General features: G+C 43.8%; 1 protein-coding gene across 2 annotated transcripts; it reads left to right on the forward strand.

Moving 5' to 3' along the window:
• The first annotated feature begins 949 nt into the window (after positions 1-949).
• On the forward strand, positions 950-22,697 carry LOC115104985 (vasoactive intestinal polypeptide receptor 2-like). Of its 2 annotated transcripts, none has more exons than XM_029626460.2 (13): positions 950-1,794; positions 8,192-8,290; positions 8,638-8,745; positions 9,277-9,371; positions 18,673-18,770; positions 19,201-19,339; positions 19,900-20,047; positions 20,583-20,643; positions 20,891-20,960; positions 21,136-21,227; positions 21,819-21,957; positions 22,147-22,188; positions 22,323-22,697. In XM_029626460.2, exons 1-13 carry the CDS (start codon positions 1,659-1,661, stop codon positions 22,494-22,496), a joined length of 1,401 nt encoding a protein of 466 aa, XP_029482320.1. In that variant the 5' UTR covers positions 950-1,658; the 3' UTR covers positions 22,497-22,697. The 2 variants fall into 2 exon arrangements, with proteins under 2 accessions (XP_029482320.1, XP_029482321.1); XM_029626461.2 differs by having other exon boundaries at positions 1,652-1,794; positions 8,188-8,290.
• Positions 22,698-23,885: the final 1,188 nt, after the last annotated feature.

Genomic DNA, 23,885 nt, shown 5'->3' on the forward strand with positions numbered 1-23,885 from the left:
TCATCCTCTCGTCTCCTCTTTTCATTCTATGCTGTTCTCTCTTCTCCTTTTCACTCTGCTGTTCTCTCCTCTTTTCACTCTGCTGTTCTCTCCTCTCTTCACTCTGCTGTTCTCTCCTCTCTTCTCCTATTTACACTCTATGCTGTTCTCTTCTTTCCTCGCTTCTCTTCATTCTATGATGTTCTCTCTTCTCTTCACTCTATGCTATTCTCTCCTCTTTTCACTCTGCTGTTCTCTTTTCACTCTATGCTGTTCTCTCCTCTCTTCTCCTCTTTTCACTCTACTGTCCTCTTCTCCTCTATGCTGTTCTCTCTTCTCTTTTCATTCTATGCTGTTCTCTCTTCTCTTTTCATTCTATGCTGTTCTCTTCTCTTTTCATTCTATGCTGTTCTCTTCTCCTCTTTTCACTCTATACTGTTCTCTTCTCCTCTTTTCACTATACGCTGTTCTCTCCTCTCAATCGACCCCCCTTTTCTCTGTTCTTCTCCTTACCCCCTCTTCTCCTCTTTTACACTCATCTCATCTCTTCTCTCCTCCCCTCTTTCTCCTCTCTTCTTCTCTTTTCTCCTCACAGGAATGCATCAGAGTACCTCTGATGAGACATATATCTTTCATTATAATTATCTGACAGTCATTCTGGCATTACAGAGCACTATCAGCTATCAGGTTTCGAAGACTACGAGCATGTAGAGTGTAGTTCAGGTGAAGGCCGCTAGAGGTCACTGTGGTGGTGCTGTAAACTGAAGGCGGGGGAGATGGCACACCAGGCAGGTAAACCTAACTTACATGTCCTTCACTCTGACACTCAACTCATACCTCATAGTTCTACTCTAAACAAGCTAAATACCCTTTAGAAAACTGATTATCTTTGCCGTCCAGACAGAAATGATTGGAGACTAGGAGTCTAGGGAGTAGGCTACTAGGCCTAATCTCTGTCCTTAACCAGAACCACAGTTGTAGTACACTGAACAGAAACTACAACACACCTTCTCTTTTTGAAGAAAATAAACTAACCATCCAGGGACTTAATGTGACAGAAGTGGTCATGTGATGAGTTACCTTGCCTAAGACTGAATAATTGCCCTTGACCCCAACCCCAGCCTTATACAATGTCTCTCTCTCTTATTTATCGCTCTCCTTTTCTCTCTGTGTGAGAGTGAGTGCTGTTGTTATTGAGCCCACTGACTGCCTCCGTAGCGCGGATCACTCAGGCGCGGGCAGAGGCTGGACGGAGTTGACGGGAACGCGCAGTGCCATAAATTAACGGGAAAGAGATCTCTGCTGTCAAACCGACCTCCGCCTCACTTCTGATAGCTGCCCTCGGAGCTTTCTGTGGCTCCGACTGACTCCCCACATTTCCAGCATTCTCTTTCTTTTTCATAGTCTCCCTGTTTTTCTCTCTCTCCCTCTTTCTCTCTCTCTCTCTCTCTCTCTCCCTTTCTCTCCATACCAGTACAAACAGCTTTCTGTACGATTTTAACGGACACCTCGTGGAACGTTTTTTTTTGTTGCGTTTACAAGCTGTGATTATTTTCTTCACCAATTGACTGATGACCATTATTAATGTGTACTTTTTTCGGTGTCTGATGACTTATTGATTTTTCGGGGTTAAATATTATGCGGGCTCTGCCCTCGAGCTGCGCCCTGTGAGGGACCCCATGAGTTCCGCTAAGTGTGACAAGACCCCACGGTGCGCTTGGACATTTCGGAGTACTACTTGCTCGTGCGCGGCCTGCAACCATGGAGCGGTCACGGGTCGGTCTGCTGTTCCTCGCACTCTGCCTTTTGCGTGTGGTGAGTAGATGTCACCTATAGGTAGGTTCTGTGGCGATTTTAGCATGTAAATCTAGGTGGGATGAAAAAAAATACTATGCATAACAGCAAAGCCACTGCACAACACTAAACAATACAGTAATTGCACTATAACGGTGACAAACGGTGCCCACAAACTGTTAGGGTCTACATAAAGCTGTCCCAACCGCAGAGCTTTCTTTTCAGCACCATGGTGTGAATCCTTACCACTGCTACACCTGGCTATCAGCGGAGCCTTGTCTGGCAGATAAATAGTTAATTCAGCCTCGTTCATTTAATGAACATAGCTGATATGGCTGACTTGCTTAACAAATGTGGTTTCTACTGACAATTGACATGTACAAACTATGGCATTAGGGGATCACAGTGGATAAAAGCCAATCCATAATGTAGATTAAGACATTAATGAGCGAGCTAGGATGGACATAGTCAAATTAACTATTTGTTTAGCACTTTTGAAATGTACAGTGACAGAATTCAGAACATGGGCCGTTCTTACAGTGTTCTACCTATACACTAAGTCAGAACCGTAGGACAAATAAAGGGGGCATATAAGCAGACAATCAAAGCTCTTACAATTACAATATTCAATGATTACATTTCTCTAAAACAGGCTAATGGCTACATGTACATCACCAAGTCAGAACAGTAGGCTAAGTTATGAGGGGGAAAGGGACCACATTATTACGGTGAGGCACATGGGCTGCTAACAGCTTACTACACAACATACACTTAGTATTACTTTCTTAGCTACTGTATACATATCCCTGGCATATTACATCATTTATGCAGCAGCATACAATACATGTTTGGACTCACCTTGTTGTGCTGTGCTCACTTGAACAGGAAGGTGCTGCTGTGGACCTTGTGGGCTAATTTTGGCATCAATGTCTGGCATTCTCTGGATTTATTGAGCTTTCAAAACAACTCTGGAAAAAACAAGGTTGAATCATGATGTCAGTGATCTTCAGGTCGGAGCTCTAGAAAGAAGCCTGGAATTCCGAGTTGGATGACCGTTCAAAATGTATTTTCCCAGTCGGAACTCGTTTTTTCCAGAGTTGCCAGTTGTCTTGAACTCTTAGATTTCCCAGTTCTGAGTTTCCAGATGTTTTGAATGTGGCAGAAGTCATGTGAATGTCATGTGAATGTTTATCCTTTTAAGCCTGGAAAGAGACCATTAAAACCAGACTTGGACCACACACCCACTCCACTTAATAGGAGGATAGTGATTGATTTGCAACGCTTACTGTTAGCCACTGATTCCTTCCAAACCACTCATTGTAGAATTTGCTATTTCCAACTTGTTGTGTAATGTTTATCTCCACTGGCCGATGAGCTCCGATACGTTTAATCTATAATTTTTCTTCATGTGACAAGGCTTGAAAAGGATTAGGACCAGTAGATTGTCGACCTGATTCATGATGATGACTGCTTGTTTAGCTTGCTAGCTAAGATTTTGAAAGTCTGATGTTAACATGATCAATCCAAGGTAGATAAAACGTGATTTGACGTAATTGTATCTGTGGTCAATGACCTTGAGCCTTTTGGATGGGCACTTCTAATGTAAGTCGATGGCAGCACCCAAGGGGCTTGAATTTTCGAGCAGTGATGTGGTGTCCTCATGAGTGACAGAACACTGAGCCAAACACTGCGCAACTAGAGAACATTACCAACTCCTATGATCCGAATTTTCAGCTGGCTGGCCCACCACCACAGAAACACACTAAGCTAGGCTGAAACACTTGCATTTTGGGGCTGCCTTACTCAAGAAAACAAAAAAAGAGACCATGTTTGTATGCGGCTTTATTAACTCAATTATATATATATTTTTACATTGTTTGCAAACTGATATGTGACATGTATTCATGCTAAAATAATGTGCAGAACAGATGGGCCTCAAAACAGGTTTGTGAACAATGGCAGGTCACCACTGGCTAGGTGCACTGTAGAAAGTAATTGCCCAACTCATTAAACCAATTGAATAAGGGTTACTCAAACATCTCCAACTGCCTGTTGAACTCAAATCATATATGTGGTACTCACTCAGATGTAAAGTGGATGTTCTTATAACTTCATGTTTTTGAGTATTGTTAACAAAATATTAGGTTATTGAGTAAATATAGCTTTGTTTATCTGCTGTGCTAATCTAACGTTATTGACTTTTTACAATGACTTTTTACACTTATTAAATAAGTTGTTCTTACTTAAGTCTATTATGTTATACATCTTTATTTAAAATAATAAAGTTGTAGTCAGACACATTGATATTTGTGTGAAAAAACACTTGATTGATCTATGTTGTGCTTATTCAATCATTTCCAAGTTTTCTTTTATCCCTCAGAAATGTTAAGACTTTGTCAAGCAACTAGTAACTGACAACAACAAAAAAGTATTTAGGGCTGTAAATGCTGTGGTAATATGGAGGAATGAAAAATGATCTCTCCTTTGTAAAAGCCTATCAGTGGTGGACAGCTAAGCTGACAATGTGGACGAAATGGTAAACGTTGTGACATCTGACATACAGGTAGATTTATGTGCTCTGAAAAATATGGAGCCACTATAACTGAAAAGAAACAAGAATGTAAATGCATATTTAGTTTCCAGTCTTTCCAGTATGTTTTTATACCAAGTCGAGATTCTCATGAGTCAGATGCAATAGGAAGTGAGTTGATTGCCCATAGCGTTCTTTCATGGTAAGCTAGAGGGCCTTCAGAATGTATTCATACCTCAGGACTTATTCCACATTGTGTTGTGTTACAGCCTGAATTCAAAATGGATTAAAATATAATAGTAATAATCGCCCATTTGCAGTTGAAGTCGGAAGTTTACATACACTTATGTCGGAGTCATTAAAACTCGTTTTTCAACAACTCCACAAATGTATTTTTAACAAACTTAAGTTTGACCCAAGTTAAACAATTTAAAGGCAATGCTACCAAATAATAATTGAGTGTATGTAAACTTCTGACCCACTGGGAATTTGATGAAAGAAATAAAAGCTGAAATAAATAATTCTCTCTACTATTATTCTGACATTTCACATCCTTAAAATAAAGTGGTGATCCTAACTGACCTAAGACAGGGAATTGTTACTTGGATTAAATGTCAGGAATTGTGAAAAACTGAGTTTAAAAGTATTTGGCTAAGGTGTATGTAAACTTCTGACTTCATCTGTACACACAAAACCCCATAATGACATGGTGAAAATCTTTGCAAATTTATTGAAATCTTTGCAAATTTATTGAACATGAAATACATATATCTAATTTACGTAAGTATTCACACCCCTGAGTCGATACTTTGTAGAAGGAACTTTGGCAGCGATTACGACTGTGAGTCTTTCTGGGTAAGTGTCTAAGACCTTTCCACACCTGGATTGTGCAACATTTGCCCATTATTCTTTTCAAACTTCTTCAAGCTCTGTCAAATTGGTTGTTGATCATTGCTAGACAACCATTTTCAGGTCTTGCCAGATTTAAGTCAAACTGTAACTCGGCCACTGAGGAACATTCACTGTCATCTTGGTAAGAAACTCAAGTGTATATTTGGTCTTGTGTTTAAGGTTATGGTCCTGCTGAAAGGTGTCTGGTGGAAGGCAGACTGAACCAGGTTTTCCTCTAGGATTTTGCCTGTGCTTAGCTCCATTCTATTTTTTATCCTGAAAAACTCCCCGGTCCTTTAACGATTACAAGCATATGCACCTACCACTATGGAGAGTGGTACTCAGTAATGTGTTGTATTGGATATGTCTCAAACATAACACTTTGTATTCAGGACAAAAAGTGAATTGCTTGGCACATTTTTGGGGGGTTTTCTTTAGTGCCTTGTTACAAACAGGATGCATGTTTTGGATTATTTTTATTCTGTACAAGCTTACTTCTTTTCACTTTGTTAATTAGTTTGGTATTGTGGAGTAAATACAATGTAGTTGATCCATCCTCAGTTTTCTCCTATCAAAGACAAACTCTGCAACTGTTTTAAAGTCACCATTGGCCTCGTGGTGAAATCCCTAAGTGGTTTCCTTCCTCTCCGGCAACTGAGTTAGGAAGGACACCTGTATCGTTGTAGTGACTGGGTTTTTTGATACACCATCCTAAGCGTAATTAATACCTTCACCATGCTCAAAGGGATATTCAATGTATGCTTTTTTTTTACCCATCTCCCAATAGGTGCCCATTGGAAATCCTCCCTGGTCTTTGTGGTTGAATCTGTGTTTCACTGCTCAACTGAGGGACCTTACAGATAATTGTATGTGTGGGGTACAGAGATGAAGTAGTCATTAAAAAATCATGTTAAACACTATTATTGCACACAGTGTATCCATTCAACTTATTATGTGACTTGTTAAGCACAATTTTACTTCTGTACTTATTTAGGCTTGCCATAACAAAGGAGTTGAATACTTTTTGACTAAAGACAATTCAGTTTTTCATTTTTATTAATTTATAAAAATGTAGAAAAACATAATTCTACTTTGACGTTATGGGATAAACTCAATTGAATCTATTTTAAAGTCAATACAACAAAATAGGGAAAAGTCAAGGGGTGTGAATATTATGTGAAGGCACAGTAAACATCTGTTGGCACCGGCGCCCATATCACCCATATTGGTGGCCATTTTAGGTCGTATGTCAGATTAGCTTAATCGGCAATTTATCAGCATCAGAGCACCACAGAAACACAGCACTTTGAATGAATAACAGACACATGTTCATAACAAGTGGCTAAGGATGAAATGTATCAAAATATCTATTCAAAACATGAAAAAAATACAAAATATTGACTATAAATATGTGAAAATGTTAAAATATATGCTTGTTTTGGGGAACTTAAACCATTTACTTGTGTTACAAAAGATGATTAAAATTTAAACTGCTTGACAGAGGGTGTCTTTGCAATCATTATCAATTTGGTGTAAAAAATGACCCCAATTGACACTTTTAAGCTAAAAATGTGTTTGTTAATCCCATTGTTACTTAATTTGATCCAGGGTGGGTTCTCCTCAGACAGACACCTCTTCCAACAAATCACGAGGCAGACATGCCAGAACATCGCAATTAAAAACCAAAGTTTGCAGGCAAAACCTTTGCAGTGGTTCTTGTGAAAGTAGTTGAAGCAAACTAGCCACTTGCAAAATGCGCTCATTAAAAGTAACCTCTGTGATCTCAACCTTGCTAGCTACTATTTCGTATTTTGTTCAAGCAAATAAGGTAATGACTTAGTTCTTCTATACCAAACTGAGGTTCTATTACATACAGACGTGTTAAACCGGAATATTTGAAAATTGTGGGAGGCAACATGGATGTCTAGAGAGACTACAATCCATCTGTCTCTCTCTCGCTTTGTCTGTCTGTCTGTCTGTCTGTCTGTCTGTATTTCTCTCTCTCTGTTTCTCTCCATTCTCTCTCTCTCTCTTGGAAACCCGCACAGTGTCAGGATATTGAGAATTTCAATTTTGTGTGCAATAAATAAATGAAATATTATAGGATGTTACATGTTTCCATTGGTAGTGGTGAGATAGCGTGTGATTGGTTGAGACAGTAACGGGGAACTGTGTGATTGGTTGAGACAGTAACGGGGAACTGTTTGATTGGTTGAGACAGTAACGGGGAACTGTTTGATTGGTTGAGACAGTAATGAGGTTGTGGGTTATTGGTTGTTTGTGTTCTGGTGACAGTAGAGTTGATAAATCAGCTCCAAAAGGAACAGAGATGCCAAGAGGATGCGGCCGGTGCAGGGGAAGGAGTGGCAAGGAGGGAAAGGTGTAATCACAATGATAGTCCTGAACTGTGGCAGAGCGAAGTATTAATTCACAATATAAACTTCATAGATCACCCAGCTTAACTACTCACACGCACGGATGCACACATATATACATGCACACACAATACAGGCATATGAACCTCACACACAGTTTATGTTTGTCTGTAAGTCAGAAGACATACCTAGCACAGGGATGGCTGTGTGAGTGTCTGTCTGTCTGTGTGTTTGTGTTAAGTGGAGGGGGTTGTTCTTGGTTTGTTTGTTTGGATGTTCCTGTTGCCTGTGGTCACGATAAGTACCCAATGCCTTTAACCCTCTCCACACAGTGAGCTCTGTCCAAAGGAATGCAGAATCTCTCTCTCTCTCCGTCTCTTTTCCATCTCTCTTTACACTCCCCCTCTCACTTTCCACCCTTATTTCTTTCTCCCTCTCCCACAGTTTCTCATGTAGTTCAATATTCCAAATGGTACAGCCAATATGTCTGCCTAAATAGATGAGTGAAGGAGACAAGGAGAAGAAAAGAGAAGACGAGGAGAGAAGACGAGGAGTGGAGGCAGTTAAGTTAAGTTGAGACACATCCATTGACTGTCTTTCTACTCCCTCTCTGTCTAGAAAGTCAGCGGGAGAAATCCCACGTGTCACTTCCTCTGGGAGCTGCAGAGGGCAGAGCTAGTATGTCACTATGAGCTGAAGAAACAATCCATGGAGCCTTCAGGTAGACACATTCTCACACGAAATGTTGTCCCATAGGCCACCACAGCCTACACACACACACACACACACACACACACACACACACACACACACACACACACACACACACACACATACAGGTTTGACATGCATGAGTGGTTGTGTGTGTGTACATTTTCTTATGACCTGTTTGTACGGGTTTACACCAAGCGTAGCTCTAGTGAAAGTGGACAGAATCGTATCTGTTGGTACACAGAGTCCCCTAACGCCTGTGACCTGTGTCTGCTTTCCCACGGGTTGTGTGTGTGTGTGTGTGTGTGTGTGTGTGTGTGTGTGTGTGTGTGTGTGTGTGTGTGTGTGTGTGTGTAGGCTGTGGTGGCCTATGGGACAACATTTCTTGTTGGGCCCCAGCAGCAGTAGGGGAGGTGGTGACTCTCTCCTGCCCCCCTGCTCTCACACACCTCTTCGGACGACAAGGTAAACACACATCTATTCCTCCATCCCGCTGTACCTCAATCATTCCATCAACCATACTGTACATCTTGTCAGGATAACAATTCAAGTTGCAAATTAAATGTATTAGTGGCCTCTCGATGACCCCACTCTGAGGTTAGGGGTCACCATAAAGCAGGATTTAGCACCCTGAGAGACCTTCTCCTGAGGCTTAGGCCGGTGTCTGTAACCCAGCTAAAGGTCTGTCCAGAAGATAGAATCATCTACAGGTTACTCTGAGCCACAGTTGTCATGGTCTGGGCCTGACACTGAGGGAACCAACAGATAAGGAATGAGCATATAACGAGAGGTTTGTTCTTCACTCGGCAGTAGATTGCTGCGAGACTATCCGGAGGACCGTGTCTGTCTCCCGTTGCACCTGTCTGTATGTCTATCTGTCTATTAAACATTTTAAAATATAGTATGTGTTGGACTTATCTTTGCATTTTCACACCTTGGGCAAATTCACGATTCCTGACAATCCCTCCTTCTATTCCTGTATGTTCTCTCTTTTAGGCAACATCAGTAGGAACTGTACCGAGGCTGGCTGGTCTGACGTCTACCCCAGCCTCAGCACTGTCTGCTGGTCCAGCGACAACAAACCCAACATGGTAGGATTAACCACGGCAACTCCACAGTTAGTGAACCAACATGGCAGAGAAACCTTAACTACTGAACCAGAATGAAGAAACAGACTCCATTCACTACTAAATCACTATACAGTCAGACACTGCACTGAGCTGGAACAGGTTGTTCAAGCAGTTGTGACTCAAATGGAAACTTCTCTTTTGTCTGCTTGATGATAGTGGGTTATAAGGTCAGGGAGCCCAGGGAAATTACATTTTGATCCCTACAAACATTTCACAATGTTTGTCATACCCTACCTCTGAGTGTGTGTGTACTCCCTGTGGGCCTGAGGCGTCCTGTACGACGAGAGTAGAGAGTCATAGGGCTTACGTGGCCTGGCTAGGTTATTGCAGGGATATAGGAGACTGCATTCCAGTGCTCAAAGGTCATATTGGGCCTTAATCAGCAGTTGTTCCCAGCCTTGTTTCTTTAATGGCATGTTCTTAGCCTGGTTAACAAACAGGCTAACTGCAATGTAACTACCAGGTTATAGAGAATATCTGGAACTGGTATCTGGTATCTCTCTCTCTCTCTTTCACTCTCTCTCTCTCCGTCCTCCTCAGTGATTCCATGTGGTTGATCTTTGGTGGTATGACAGCCTCTGTGGTTGAGTTAGTCCAGACCCTCCCAGGTGTTCCATTGAGATTCCACAGTCAGAGGAGAGGATTCTGTCTGGAAGAGGAAGGGATGAAGGGGTTCCGTGCCTTACAACTGTCGAGAGGAGTCTGGACTTTCTCCCCAAATAGGGTCAAGGTCAGGGGTCAGAGGTGAAAGGTTAAAGTTAGGGTTTATTGTTTGGGATTAGAGACAAAGCACAATATTAAGGTTTGAACAGTTTTATGTTTGAATGTTGATACACGTGTCAATTGTGTGTGTGTGGTATGTGTTTGAGTGTGTGCGTGTGTGTTTGAGTGTGTGCGTGTGTGTTTGTAAGTGTGTGAACGCATGTGTGTGTCTCAGACGGTGTCTCACGCAACAAGCTCTCACAGTTTCACTGCAGAATCCGATGTTTTGTCCATAAATGTACATTTTGGAGGTTAGGGGAGACCAGGGTTGGTTGTCACGCGTTTACTCTTGTGTGTATTTCTCAGCACCAGGATATCTTACAAGACTCTTTTCAACATTAATAGAAAGACCAAGGTTCTGGGTTGAAATAGGGCTAATTTGTATACTCACATCTTCAAATCAAATCAAGTTTATTTGTCACGTGCGCCGAGTACAACAGGTAGACCTTACAGTGAAATGCTTACTTACAGGCTCTAACCAAAAGTGCAAAAAAAAGGAACTGGGTGAACAATAGGTAAGTAAAGGAATAAAACAACAATAAAAAGATGTAAATAGCAGTAGGGAGGCTATATACAGACACCGGTTAGTCAGGGTGATTGAGGTAGTATGTACGTTCGTGGCCAAAAGTTTTGAGAATGACACAAATATGAATTTTCACAAAGTCTTCTGCCTCAGTTTGTATGATGCCAATTTGCATATACTCCAGAATGTTATGAAGAGTGATCAGATGAATTGCAATTAATTTCAAAGTCCCTCTTTGCCATGCAAATGAACTGACCCCCCAAAAAACATTGCCACAAAAGGACCAGCTGACATCCTGTCAGTGATTCTCTCGTTAACACAGGTGTGAGTGTTGCCGAGGACAAGGCTGGAGATCACTCTGTCATGCTGACTGAGTTCGAATAAGAGACTGGTAGCTTCAAAAGGAGGGTGGTGCTTGGAATCATTGTTCTTCCTCTGTCAACTATGGTTACCTGCAAGGAAACACGTGCCGTCATCATTGCTTTGCACAAAAAGGGCTTCACAGGCAAGGATATTGCTGCCAGTAAGGTTGCACCTAAATCAACCATTTATCTGATCATCAAGAACTTCAAGGAGAGCGGTTCAATTGTTGTGAAGAAGGCTTCAGGGCGCCCAAGAAAGTCCAGCAAGCGCCCGGACTGTCTCCTAAAGTTGATTCAGCTGCGGGATCGGGGCACCACCAGTACAGAGCTTGCTCAGGAATGGCAGCAGGCAGGTGTGAGTGCATCTGCACGCACAGTGAGGCGAAGACTTTTGGAGGATGACCTGGTGTCAAGAAGGGCAGCAAAGAAGCCACTTCTCTCCAGGAAAAACATCAGGGACAGACTGATATTCTGCAAAAGGTTCAGGGATTGGACTACTGAGGACTGGGGTAAAGTCATTTTCTCTGATAATCCCCTTTCCGATTGTTTGGGGCTTCCGGAAAAAAAGCTTGTCTGGAGAAGACAAGGTGAGCGCTACCATCAGTCCGGTGTCATGCCAACAGTAAAGCATCCTGAGACTATTCATGTGTGGGGTGCTTCTCAGCCTAGGGAGTGGGCTCACTCACAATTTTGCCTAAGAACACAGCCATGAATAAAGAATGGAACCAACACATCCTCCGAGAGCAACATCTCCCAACCATCCAGGAACAGTTTGGTGACGAACAAAAATCCAAATCAAATCAAATGTATTTGTCACATACACATGGTTAGCAGATGTTAATGTGAGTGTAGAGAAATGCTTGTGCTTCTAGTTCCGACAATGCAGTAATAACCAACGAGTAATCTAACCTAACAATTCCAAAACTACTACCTTATACACACAAGTGTAAAGGGATAAAGAACATGTACATAAAGATATATGAGTGATGGTACAGAACGGCATAGGCAAGATGCAGTAGATGGTATCGAGTACAGTATATACATATGAGATGAGTAATGTATGTAAACATTATATTAGGTAGCATTGTTTAAAGTGGCTAGTGATATATTTTACATCAATGCCTTTTCCAGCATGATGGAGCACGTTGCCATAAGGCAAAAGTGATAACTAAGTGGCCCGTGGAACAAAACATCGATATTTTGGGTCCATGGCCAGGAAACTCCCTAGACCTTAATCCCATTGAGAACTTGTGGTCAATCCTCAAGAGGCGGGTGGACAAACAAAACCCCACAAATTCTAACAAACTCCAAGCATTGATTATGCAAGAATGGGCTGCCATCAGTCAGGATGTGGCCCAGAAGTTCATTGACAGCATGACAGGGCGGATTGCAGAGGTCTAGAAAAAGAAGGGTCAACTCTGCAAATATTGACTCTTTGCATCAACTTCATGTAATTGTCAATAAAAGCCTTTGACACTTATGAAATGCTTGTAATTATACTTCAGTATTCCATAGTAACATCTGACAAAAATATCTAAAGACACTTAAGCAGCAAACTTTGTGAAAATTAATATTTGTGTCATTCTCAAAACTTTTGGCCACGACTGTACATGTAGATATGGTTAAAGTGACTATGCATATATGATGAACAGAGAGTAGCAGTAGCGTAAAAGAGGGGTTGGCATGCGGTGGTCGGGACACAATGCAGATAGCCTGGTTAGCCAATGTGCGGGAGCACTGGTTGGTCGGGCCAATTGAGGTAGTATGTACAAGAATGTATAGTTAAAGTGACTATACATATATGATAAACAGAGAGTAGCAGCAGCGTAAAAGAGAGGTGGTGGGGGGCACACAATGCAAATAGTTCGGGTAGCCATTTGACTACCTGATCAGGAGTCTTATGGCTTGGGGGTGAAAACTGTTGAGAAGGCTTTTTGTCCTAGACTTTGCACTCCGGTACCGCTTGCCATGCGGTAGTAGGGAAAACAGTCTATGACTGGGGTGGCTCTTTGACAATTTTTAGGGCCTTCCTCTGACAGCACCTGGTGTAGAGGTCCTGGATGGCAGGCAGCTTAGCCCCAGTGATGTACTGGGCCATACGCACTACCCTCTGCAGTGCCTTGCAGTCGGAGGCCGAGCAATTGCCCTACCAGGCAGTGATGCAACCGGTCAGGATGCTCTCGATGTTGCAGCTGTAGAACCTTTTGTGGATCTCAGGACCCATGCCAAATCTTTTTAGTTTCCTGAGGGGGAACAGGCTTTGTCCTGCCCTCTTCGCAACTGTCTTGGTGTGTTTGGACCATTCTAGTTTGTTGTTGATGTGGACGCCAAGGATCTTGAAGCTCTCAACCTGCTCCACTACAGCCCCGTCGATGAGAATCAGGGCGTGCTCAGTCCTCCTTTTCCTATAGTTCACAATCATCTCCTTAGTCTTGGTTACATTGAGGGATAGGTTGTTGTTCTGGCACCAACAGGCCAGGTCTCTGATCTCCTCCTGTTAATGGGATTTATCTGTTAATTGAATGATTAGAATGTTCCACCCTGAAGCCAAAAATTGTATGGAATAGATTAGAATGTATAAAATTATAATCAATCCATGTGTAGTTCTCGTCAGAATTAGTGTAAAACAATATAGCTGATGTTTATGTCTTTATAGTGTCTTAAAAACAGACTGTCTGAGCAGAATTCGGTGCCGCCAGTGGCTGGGGGCCACTGAGAGATTTGGGAAAGGACAGGGAGTGATTCTCACGGTCCCTAATCTTTGTCGACTGGGTAGCAGGACAGTACGTGCGTAGGATACCGACTGTTTGTGTGCAAATGTATGTGCGTATGAATTCTGTTTGTGTGCAAGCGGATGTGCGTATGTAGCCAGTATAAAATGATTGGTTTTGTACAACTAACCAGCGCTCTCGTGAATAAACCTTATTGACTGGGCCTCCGTCTGTTTAATTTCAATCAGTATCTTACAAATCTTGATTAGAACACTAGTAGTAGTTTAATTGAATTGGTTTATGAACATCGAGAACATAATTCTCATGACACCTCCCTATAGGCTGTCTCGTTGTTGTCGGTGATCAGGCCTAACACTGTTGTGTCATTGGCAAACTTAATGATGGTGTTGGAGTCATGCTTGGCCATGCAGTCATGGATGAACAGGGAGTACAGGAGGGGACTGGAGCGCGCACCCCTGGGGAGCTCCAGTGTTGAGGATCAGCGTGAAAGATGTGTTGCTACCTACCCTCACCACCTGGGGGCGGCCCGTCAGGAAGTACAGGATCCAGTTGCAGAGGGAGGGTTTTCGTCCCAGGATCCTTAGCTTAGTGATGAGCTTTGAGGGTACTATGGTGTTGAATGCTGAGCTGTAGTCAATGAATAGCATTCTCACATAGGTGTTCCTTTTGTCCAGGTGGGAAAGGGCAGTGTGGAGTGCAATAGAGATTGCATCATCTGTGGATCTGTTTGGGCAGTATGCAAATTGGAGTGGGTGTAGGGTTTCTGGGATAACAGTGTTGATGTGAGCCATTACCAGTCTTTCAAAGCACTTCGTGGCTACCGACGTGAGTAGTCATTTAGGCAGGTTACCTTAGTGTTCTTGGGCACAGGGACTATTGTGGTCTGCTTGAAACATGTTGGTATTACAGACTCAATCAGGGACATGTTGAAAATGTCAGTGAAGACACCTGCCAGTTGGTCAGAACATGCCCGGAGAACAATCCGTCTGGGCCTGCAGCCTTGTGTATGTTGACCTGTTTAAAGGTCTTACTCACATCGGCTATTGAGAGCGTGATCACACAGTCGTCCGGAACAACTGATGCTCTCATGCATGCCTCAGTGTAGCTTGCCTCGAAGCGAACATAGAAGTGATTTAGCTCGTCTTGTAGGCTCGTGTCACTGGGCAGCTCGCGGCTGTGCTTCCCTTTGTAGTCTGTAATAGTTTGCAAGCCATGCCACATAAGCCAAGCATCGGAGCCGGTGTAGTATGATTAAATCTTAGCCCTGTATTGACGCTTTGCCTGTTTGATGGTTCGTCGCAGGGCATAGCAGGATTTATTTTAAGCTTCCGGGTTAGAGTCCCACACCTTGAAAGCAGCAGCTCTACCCGTTGGCTCAGTGCGAATGTTGCCTGTAATCCATGGCTTCTGGTTGGGGTATGTACGTACAGTCACTGTGGGGACGACGTCCTCGATGCACTTATTGATAAAGCCAGTGACTGATGTGGTGTACTCCTCAATGCCATCGGAAGAATCCCGGAACATGTTCCAGTCTGTGAAAGATGGGGTTGAAAATGCATCATTTTATGCCTTGAGAAAAACCTTTGACATTTTTAGTACATTTGCATGTGTACATGTGTGGGTGTGTGACAGACAAAATGATGTGTGTGAAAGAGAGGCAACAAACCCAGATAGCACAGATACCTCTGCCCAACGGATGTGCACATGATGCATTGAGTAGTTTAGACATGGTTTGCTCATGGCAAGATGTCTCAAAGATGTGTGTAGAATGCCTACATTCTAAATTCTACAGTTCTACATCGTTTAGATGTCGGCCAGGCGTCAACATTCTATTCTGATGTCTGCAATGTTTTACCAATATGCAAACGTTCTCCACACTACATATTCCCAACACATTTTGATGTGTCGGCCAAAGCTGTTTGTGTTTACTTGTAATGGAGGTCTCTATAGCAACAGCTTAAAATAGCTTGGGATTTATTATACTGTATACTGGCAGTAGCAATGTCCACTAACAATATAGTAATAATGAGTTTGACAGTGACAACTAACCCCACATTCGATATGACATCCATCCCCACCACTTCCTCCAATGCTAATTAAGATTTGTATTTCTGATTGCATTTATTAAGGATCCCCATTAGTTCCTGCCAAGGCAGCAGCTACTCTTCCTGGGGTTTATTATGGATCCCCATTAGTTCCTGCCAAGGCAGCAGCTCTTCCTGGGGTTTATTATGGATCCCCATTAGTTCCTGCCAAGGCAGCAGCTACTCTTCCTGGGGTTTATTATGGATCCCCATTAGTTCCTGCCAAGGCAGCAGCTACTCTTCCTGGGGTTTATTATGGATCCCCATTAGTTCCTGCCAAGGCAGCAGCTCTTCCTGGGGTTTATTATGGATCCCCATTAGTTCCTGCCAAGGCAGCAGCTACTCTTCCTGGGGTTTATTATGGATCCCCATTAGTTCCTGCCAAGGCAGCAGCTACTCTTCCTGGGGTTTATTATGGATCCCCATTAGTTCCTGCCAAGGCAGCAGCTACTCTTCCTGGGGTTTATTATGGATCCCCATTAGTTCCTGCCAAGGCAGCAGCTCTTCCTGGGGTCCAGCAACATTAAGGCAGTTACATACCGTTTAAAACACTTTACCCAATACTTTTACTGAGTTACCTCAGGACACTATTCCACTATCACCTATTTACAATACAACATCAACTAACCTGTACACTGACTCGTTACCGGTGCCCCCTTTATATAGCCTCGTTATTGTTATTCTTACTGTATTACTTTTGACTTTAGTCTACATGGTAAATATTTTCTTAACTCTTCCGGAACCACACTGTTGGTTAAGGGCTCGTAAGTAAGCATTTCACGGTAAAGTCTACACTTGTTGTATTCGGCGCATGTGACAAATAAAGTTTGATTTGAACGTGTACGTCTTATCATTTGTAAGTGTGTCTCTGCCTCTTCACAGTCCCTGCTGTTCCATAAGGTGTATTTTTACTGAATGCATCAGTTACCTGATGTGGAATAGAGCAAAACCCAAGCCTTCATTTATTTAACTAGGCAAGTAAGTTAAGAACAAATCCTTATTTACAATGACGGCCTTAACTGCCTTGTTCAGGGGCAGAACGACATATTTTTTACCTTGTCAGCTCTGGGATTCTATCTAGCAACCTTTCGGTTACTAGTCCAACACTCTAACCACTAGGCTACCTGCCACCTCTTGATGGTAATAGTGCTCACTGTTGCCCATAGTGGTTGGTTTTGAAGTAATATCTCGACATCCTGCTTACCTGGACGGACGTCGAATTTTTGCAACCTGGCTAGGGGAATGTTATTTATCAGGATGAGAGTATGGTGGGGAGGGTAATATTGTTTATCAGGATGAGAGGGTGAGGGGGAGGAGAATGTTGTTTGTCAGGATGAGAGGGTGATGGGGAGGAGAATGTTGTTTATCAGGATGAGAGGGTGATGGGAGGAGAATGTTGTTTTTCAGGATGAGAGGATGATTGGGAGGGTAATGTTGTTTATCAGGATGAGAGGGTGAGGGGGAGGAGAATGTTGTTTATCAGGATGAGAGGGTGATGGGGAGGAGAATGTTGTTTATCAGGATGAGAGGGTGATGGGGAGGAGAATGGTTGTTTATCAGGATGAGAGGGTGATGGGGAGAAGAATGTTGTTTATCAGGATGAGAGGGTGATGGGGAGAAGAATGTTGTTTATCAGGATGAGAGGGTGATGGGGAGGAGAATGGTTGTTTATCAGGATGAGAGGGTGATGGGGAGAATAATGTTGTTTATCAGGATGAGAGGGTGATGGGGAGAAGAATGTTGTTTATCAGGATGAGAGTATGGTGGGGAGGGGAATGCTGTTCATCAGGATGAGAGGGTGATGGGAGGAGAATGTTGTTTTTCAGGATGAGAGGATGATTGGGAGGGTACTGTTGTTTATCAGGATGAGAGGGTGAGGGGGAGGAGAATGTTGTTTATCAGGATGAGAGGGTGATGGGGAGGAGAATGTTGTTTATCAGGATGAGAGGGTGATGGGGAGGAGAATGGTTGTTTATCAGGATGAGAGGGTGATGGGGAGGAGAATGGTTGTTTATCAAGATGAGAGGGTGATGGGGAGGAGAATGGTTGTTTATCAGGATGAGAGGGTGATGGGGAGGAGAATGGTTGTTTATCAGGATGAGAGGGTGATGGGGAGGAGAATGGTTGTTTATCAGGATGAGAGGGTGATGGGGAGAAGAATGTTGTTTATCAGGATGAGAGGGTGATGAGGAGAAGAATGTTGTTTATCAGGATGAGAGTATGGTGGGGAGGTGAATGCTGTTTATCAGGATGAGAGGGTGATGGGAGGAGAATGTTGTTTTTCAGGATGAGAGGATGATTGGTAGGGTAATGTTGTTTATCAAGATGAGAGGGTGATGGGGAGGAGAATGGTTGTTTATCAGGATGAGAGGGTGATGTGGAGGAGAATGGTTGTTTTCAGGATGAGAGGGTGATGGGGTGGAGAATGGTTGTTTATCAGGATGCGAGGTTGATGGGGTGGAGAATGTTGAAGAGCGGACAGACTAAGATATACACACACACACTAGTTGCAGGTATTTCCCAACCTCTCGTGGTATGACATCTATGAGAGGAAAGGGGTAATTAATGCAGGTTTGAAGCTAAACAGCGCTGGTGCAACCATGGACATTATCTTTTACATTCCAAACTGGTTGTGAAAGAAACACTTGTAGAGACAGACTGTTTTGACATCAGCAAGTCTTTTTATAATGCAGGCAGAATGTATGCCTATGTGTGACAGTGTTTGTGTCTGTGTGTCCTTGATGTAGCTGGTGTGTTGCAATGTGTGTGTGTACATGACTGTATGTGTGTCTCCTCCAGCTGCTGTTCTACTCGGTGGTGAAGACTCTGTACACTTTGGGCCACAGTCTCTCCCTCATCGCTCTCATCACCTCTACACTCATTCTCTGTCTGTTCAGGTAACCAACACACACACACACACACACACACACATACACACATAGAGAGACACACACACACATGCTTTGTGAAAGGAGTAGTGTTTTGCTGTTTTTAATACGGGGGTTATCAAGGATCCTTCTGGATGTTTATATTTCCCATAATTCACGTGCGTGTGTGTGTGTGTGTGTGTGTGTGTGTGTGTGTGTGTGTGTGTGTGTGTGTGTGTGTGTGTGTGTGTGTGTGTGTGTGTGTGTGTGTGTGTGTGTGTGTGTGTGTTGTGTGTGTGTGTGTGTGTGTGTGTGTGTGTGTGTGTTTGTGTGTGTGTGTGTGTATGCGTGCGCGCGCGTGTGTGTGTATGTGTGTGTGTGTGCGTGCGTGCGTGCGTGCGTGCGTGCGTGCGTGCGTGCGTGCGTGCGTGCGTGCGTGCGTGCGTGTGTGTGTGTGTAGGAGGCTCCACTGTACTAGGAACTACATCCATGTGAACCTGTTTGTGTCGTTCATCTTGCGAGCTGTGGCCGTGCTGGTTAAAGACTCTGTAATCTTCTCCCATAATGAAAACACTGACTGTAGCACGCAGCCCTCACTGGTGAGATTCCCACTGTATATTGCAAAATGTATGCCAATGTCTGTCTCCAAATACTGTCTCCAATGTCTGTCTCCAAGGACTGTCTCCAATGTCTGTCTCCAATGACTGTCACCAATGACTGTCTCCAATGTCTGTCTCCAATGTCTGTCTCCAGTGTCTGTCTCCAATATCTGTCTCCAAAATCTGTCTCCAATGTCTCTCTCCAATGTCTGACTCCAATGACTGTCTCCAATGTCTGTCTCCAAGGACTGTCTCCAATGTCTGTATCCAATTACTGTCTCCAATGACTGTCTCCAATGACTGTCTCCAATGACTGTCTCCAAGTACAGTGTGAAACTATTACTACAGTAGTTAAATGTATTGTTTGTAGTTGTGAAGTCAATCTAACGTTGTGTAACTAACATGGCTAACTACTGTGTGTGTGTGTGTGTGTGTGTGTGTGTGTGTGTGTGTGTGTGTGTGTGTGTGTGTGTGTGTGTGTGTGTGTGTGTGTGTGTGTGTGTGTGTGTGTGTGTGTGTGTGTGCGTGCGTGCGTGCGTGCGTGTGTGTGTGTGTGTTAGGTGGGCTGTAAGGTCAGCTTGGTGATGTTTAACTATTTCATCATGGCTAACTTCTTCTGGCTGCTGGTGGAAGGCCTCTACCTACACACTCTGCTCCTCGTCACCTACGCATACACACACCTCGCTGTCTACCTCACCATCGGCTGGGGTAAGAACACACACACACACTCTGTAACCATGTCCATGAGCCAGAGGGTTTTATCCCAGTCTAATAAATGAAATAGTCTAAACACTATTGTAATGTCCTCTCTCCCTCGCTGCTCTCCGTTTGTCCAAAGTCTCTTCCTGGACTAGTTGTTAGTACTTCATCCTTCAGCCCCTGACAGAAACCATCCATTGTGTTAATGTTCCCTGTGTTTAGCAGGTTATAGTTGAGTATTATGGACTGTGTCTATGGTGTTTAGTTTATAGGCCGCTATTTAGTGGAAGTCTCAAAGAAGTCTGGTGTCCTCTTTTCTCTCTCTCTCTCTCTCTCTCTCTCTCTCTCTCTCTCTCTCCCCCTCTATCTCTCTCTCCCCCTCTATCTCTCTCTCTCTCTCTCCCCCTATCTCTCTCTCTGTCTCTCTCCCCTGTCTCTCTCTCCCCCTCCCCTCTCTCTCTCTCTTTCTCTCTCTCTCTCCCTCTCTCTCTCTCTCTCTCTCTCTCTCTCTCTCTCTCTCTCTCTCTCTCTCTCTGTCACCCAGGGTTACCCTCAGTATTTATTGTGGTCTGGGTCTTCTGTAGGATCTATCTGGAAGACACCGGGTGAGTCTGCTCTGACATCATCAACATGAGCTTCTCACCATCTCACTAGTCAACAGGGGACTTATCAATGTGTGTGTGTGTGTGTGTGTGTGTGTGTGTGTGTGTGTGTGTGTGTGTGTGTGTGTGTGTGTGTGTGTGTGTGTGTGTGTGTGTGTGTGTGTGTGTGTGTGTGTGTGTGTGTGTGTGTGTGTGTGTGTGTGTGTGTGTGTGTGTGTGTGTGTGTGTGTGTGTGTGTGTGTGTGTGTAGGTGCTGGGAGAGGAATGACATCCCCACCCCTTGGAGGGTGATCAACTGGCCCATAATGGCGTCTGTGATAGTGAGTATCAGTAGAGCCATCATGTCGTCCCAGTATCAGAAAGCCCTTTGAGTCACTGAACAAACTAGGAGAAACAGAAATGTTCTGCTGTCTCCATTAGAGCCAATAGCGGGGACTCATGTAATGCTTTTTCTAATGGAGGTCTGTTGTCTCGTTTCTTGTCGTCCTCTGTCAGATCAACTTTGTTCTTTTTATCAGTATCATCCGTATTCTAGTCCAGAAACTACGCTGCTCTGACGTGGGCGGGAACGACCAGTCACAATACAGGTACTCTCTCAACAACCAATCTCAATACAGGTATGAACAACTGATCAAATGTTTTATTTAAGCTTATTTAAACTTATAAAACATAGTGAATTCTACACTCCAGAAACAATCTGAGCACTACCACAACATACACTAACAGATTGTTAGGTACACCCCTTTGCCTCCAGAACAGCCTGAATTCTTTGGAGCATGGATTCTGCAAGTTGGGAAAACATTCCACAGTGATGCTGTTCCATGCTGACACGATGGCATCACGCATATGCAGCAGATTAGAAGGCGGTACACCACCGCCACCAGCCTGTATGATTGACACCAGGCAGGTCCATGGACTCATGCTGTTTACTCCAAATCGTTGGACCAGACAATCACACCACGCTGAAAGTCACTTAGGACACTTGTTTTGCCCCTTTTAACGTTCAATCAAACAGTAACTGAATGCCTCGATGCCTGTCTGCCTGCTTTATATAGCAAGCCATGGCCACGTGACTCACTGTCTGTAGGAGCAATCCATTTTCGTGAACTGGGTGGTGTACCTAATAAACTGGCCCGTATATATACACTCTCTCACACACACCTACCTGTGTGTTGCAGGCGTCTGGCTAAGTCCACCCTGCTGTTGATCCCTCTCTTTGGAGTCAACTACATGGTGTTTGTCTACCTGGTGGAGACAGAGAGCGACGGGATGGAGGAGTACAAGATTCTGTTTGACCTGGTACTGGGTTCCTTCCAGGTATACCGTTACCTTAACCCCTGATCTTTAACCTTTAACCCCCCTAACCCTAACCCTATCCAGGTTAACCCAGGTCTAGGATCTTTCTGTATATGCCTATATATGTTCCACATGGTGTTGTAATAAGTTTATGACATGTATAGTGTGTATAGAAGCTGTTGATGTTGCCGTATGCTGTGTCTCCTCTAGGGCCTGATGGTAGCCATCCTCTACTGCTTCCTCAATACTGAGGTCAGTCAGCTCAATGTAATATTTCATGACATTCAAAATGTTCTCTGTAACCATACTCTCTAAGGTGTGTGTGTGTGTGTGTGTGTGTGTGTGTGTGTGTGTGTGTGTGTGTGTGTGTGTGTGTGTGTGTGCAGGTCCAGGGGGAGCTGAAGTTGAAGTGGAGGAGTGTGTCGTTGAAGCGCTACATGTGGAGGGACTACCGTCTACACAGGGGGTCAATCAGCCATAACGGGACTGATAACTCCACCCCCTTCCAGCGGAACTCCAGAGCCCAATCCATCCTGCAGACAGAGACCACCTCACTGTGACACAACAGTAGTTCCAGCTGTGTAACCCCAGACTTGCGTCTAACTCTTTCTTTGACCCCGAAAGTAGATCTGGGTTCAATCAACCAGTCAATCAAACAATACAAGTTGAGGTGAAACTGAAAAGAGGAACATTTGTAACAGAGATAGAGATATTTCAAGATATTTGCTTGTTTGATAAACAGATTAACTTTTACCACAGTGCCAAGAGAGGCTGGATGTTTTATTCCATACATACTGGAACCCTTGAGGAGCTGTCCTTGCTGCCACAGTGTGTGTGTGTGTGTGTGTGTGTGTGTGTGTGTGTGTGTGTGTGTGTGTGTGTGTGTGTGTGTCTAACTAAGGGTCTCTATAGAACATCATATATCCTATGTTTATGAGACAGAAGCCTGAAGCATTTCTGTTTTCCACTGGAATGAGTTTGGCACACACACACACACACACACACACACACACACACACACACACACACACACACACCTGGTGCCCTGTAGTCTGCCTCAGAGGTTCTCTTGAGTGTTCTGATGCCCTGGTTTCAGCATTGTGTGTCCATCATTCTCTCTCTCTCACACACACACACACACACACACACACACACACACACACACACACACACACACACACACACACGTGTCAGTTCTAAGCTGCTAGGATCTGCTTTGGAGACCCAACCATCTGTTCTCTGTAGCTCTCTGTCCTAAACTGTCACACTGTATAGCTGCCCCTTGCTCTGTAATTAACTCTCCTCACCTCTTCTCGTTTTCTTTCTTATTCCTTCATTCCTGCCTTCAGAGTTTTAATTAACCTCCACTAGAAGAACCATCTGCTACTCCTGTCCTCCACTCATCCCTCTCCATCTCCTCTCTCAATTTCCTCTTTCCATCCCTCTCCTCTCTCTATCCTTCTCCATCGATCCCTCCATCTCCCCAGCCATTTCTGCCCACTCCTCTGACTAATTAACCTCAACAAGAATAACCATCTGCCACTCCTGTCCTCCACTCATGCCTCTTTCTCTCTCCATCCCTCTCATCTCTCTCTCTCTCTAGAGGATATATTGGTGTGTCTGATAGCTTCACTGCTTCATTAAAGAGCTAAGGGGTTGAGAAGGCAAAAACAACTATTATTGGCTCACACACACACACACACACACACACACACACACACACAGGGTCATCACGCTCCTATTTACACGTTAGACTGCTTGACCACCCTCTTTCTCTCCACTCATCCCTCTCTTCCTCTCTCTCTACCCCCTCTCCATTGTATTCCCCTCTCTCTATTACATACACTGTATTCTCTCTTCATTTTTCTCCCTACCTTTTATCATCTACCTTTCCTCATCTGTCTCCCTGAATGGATTGAGTGTCTTTTAGATCTTTAATAATACATAGA

The sequence above is a fragment of the Oncorhynchus nerka genome, linkage group LG22 (genome assembly GCF_034236695.1).
Source record: "Oncorhynchus nerka isolate Pitt River linkage group LG22, Oner_Uvic_2.0, whole genome shotgun sequence".
NCBI lineage: Eukaryota > Metazoa > Chordata > Actinopteri > Salmoniformes > Salmonidae > Oncorhynchus > Oncorhynchus nerka.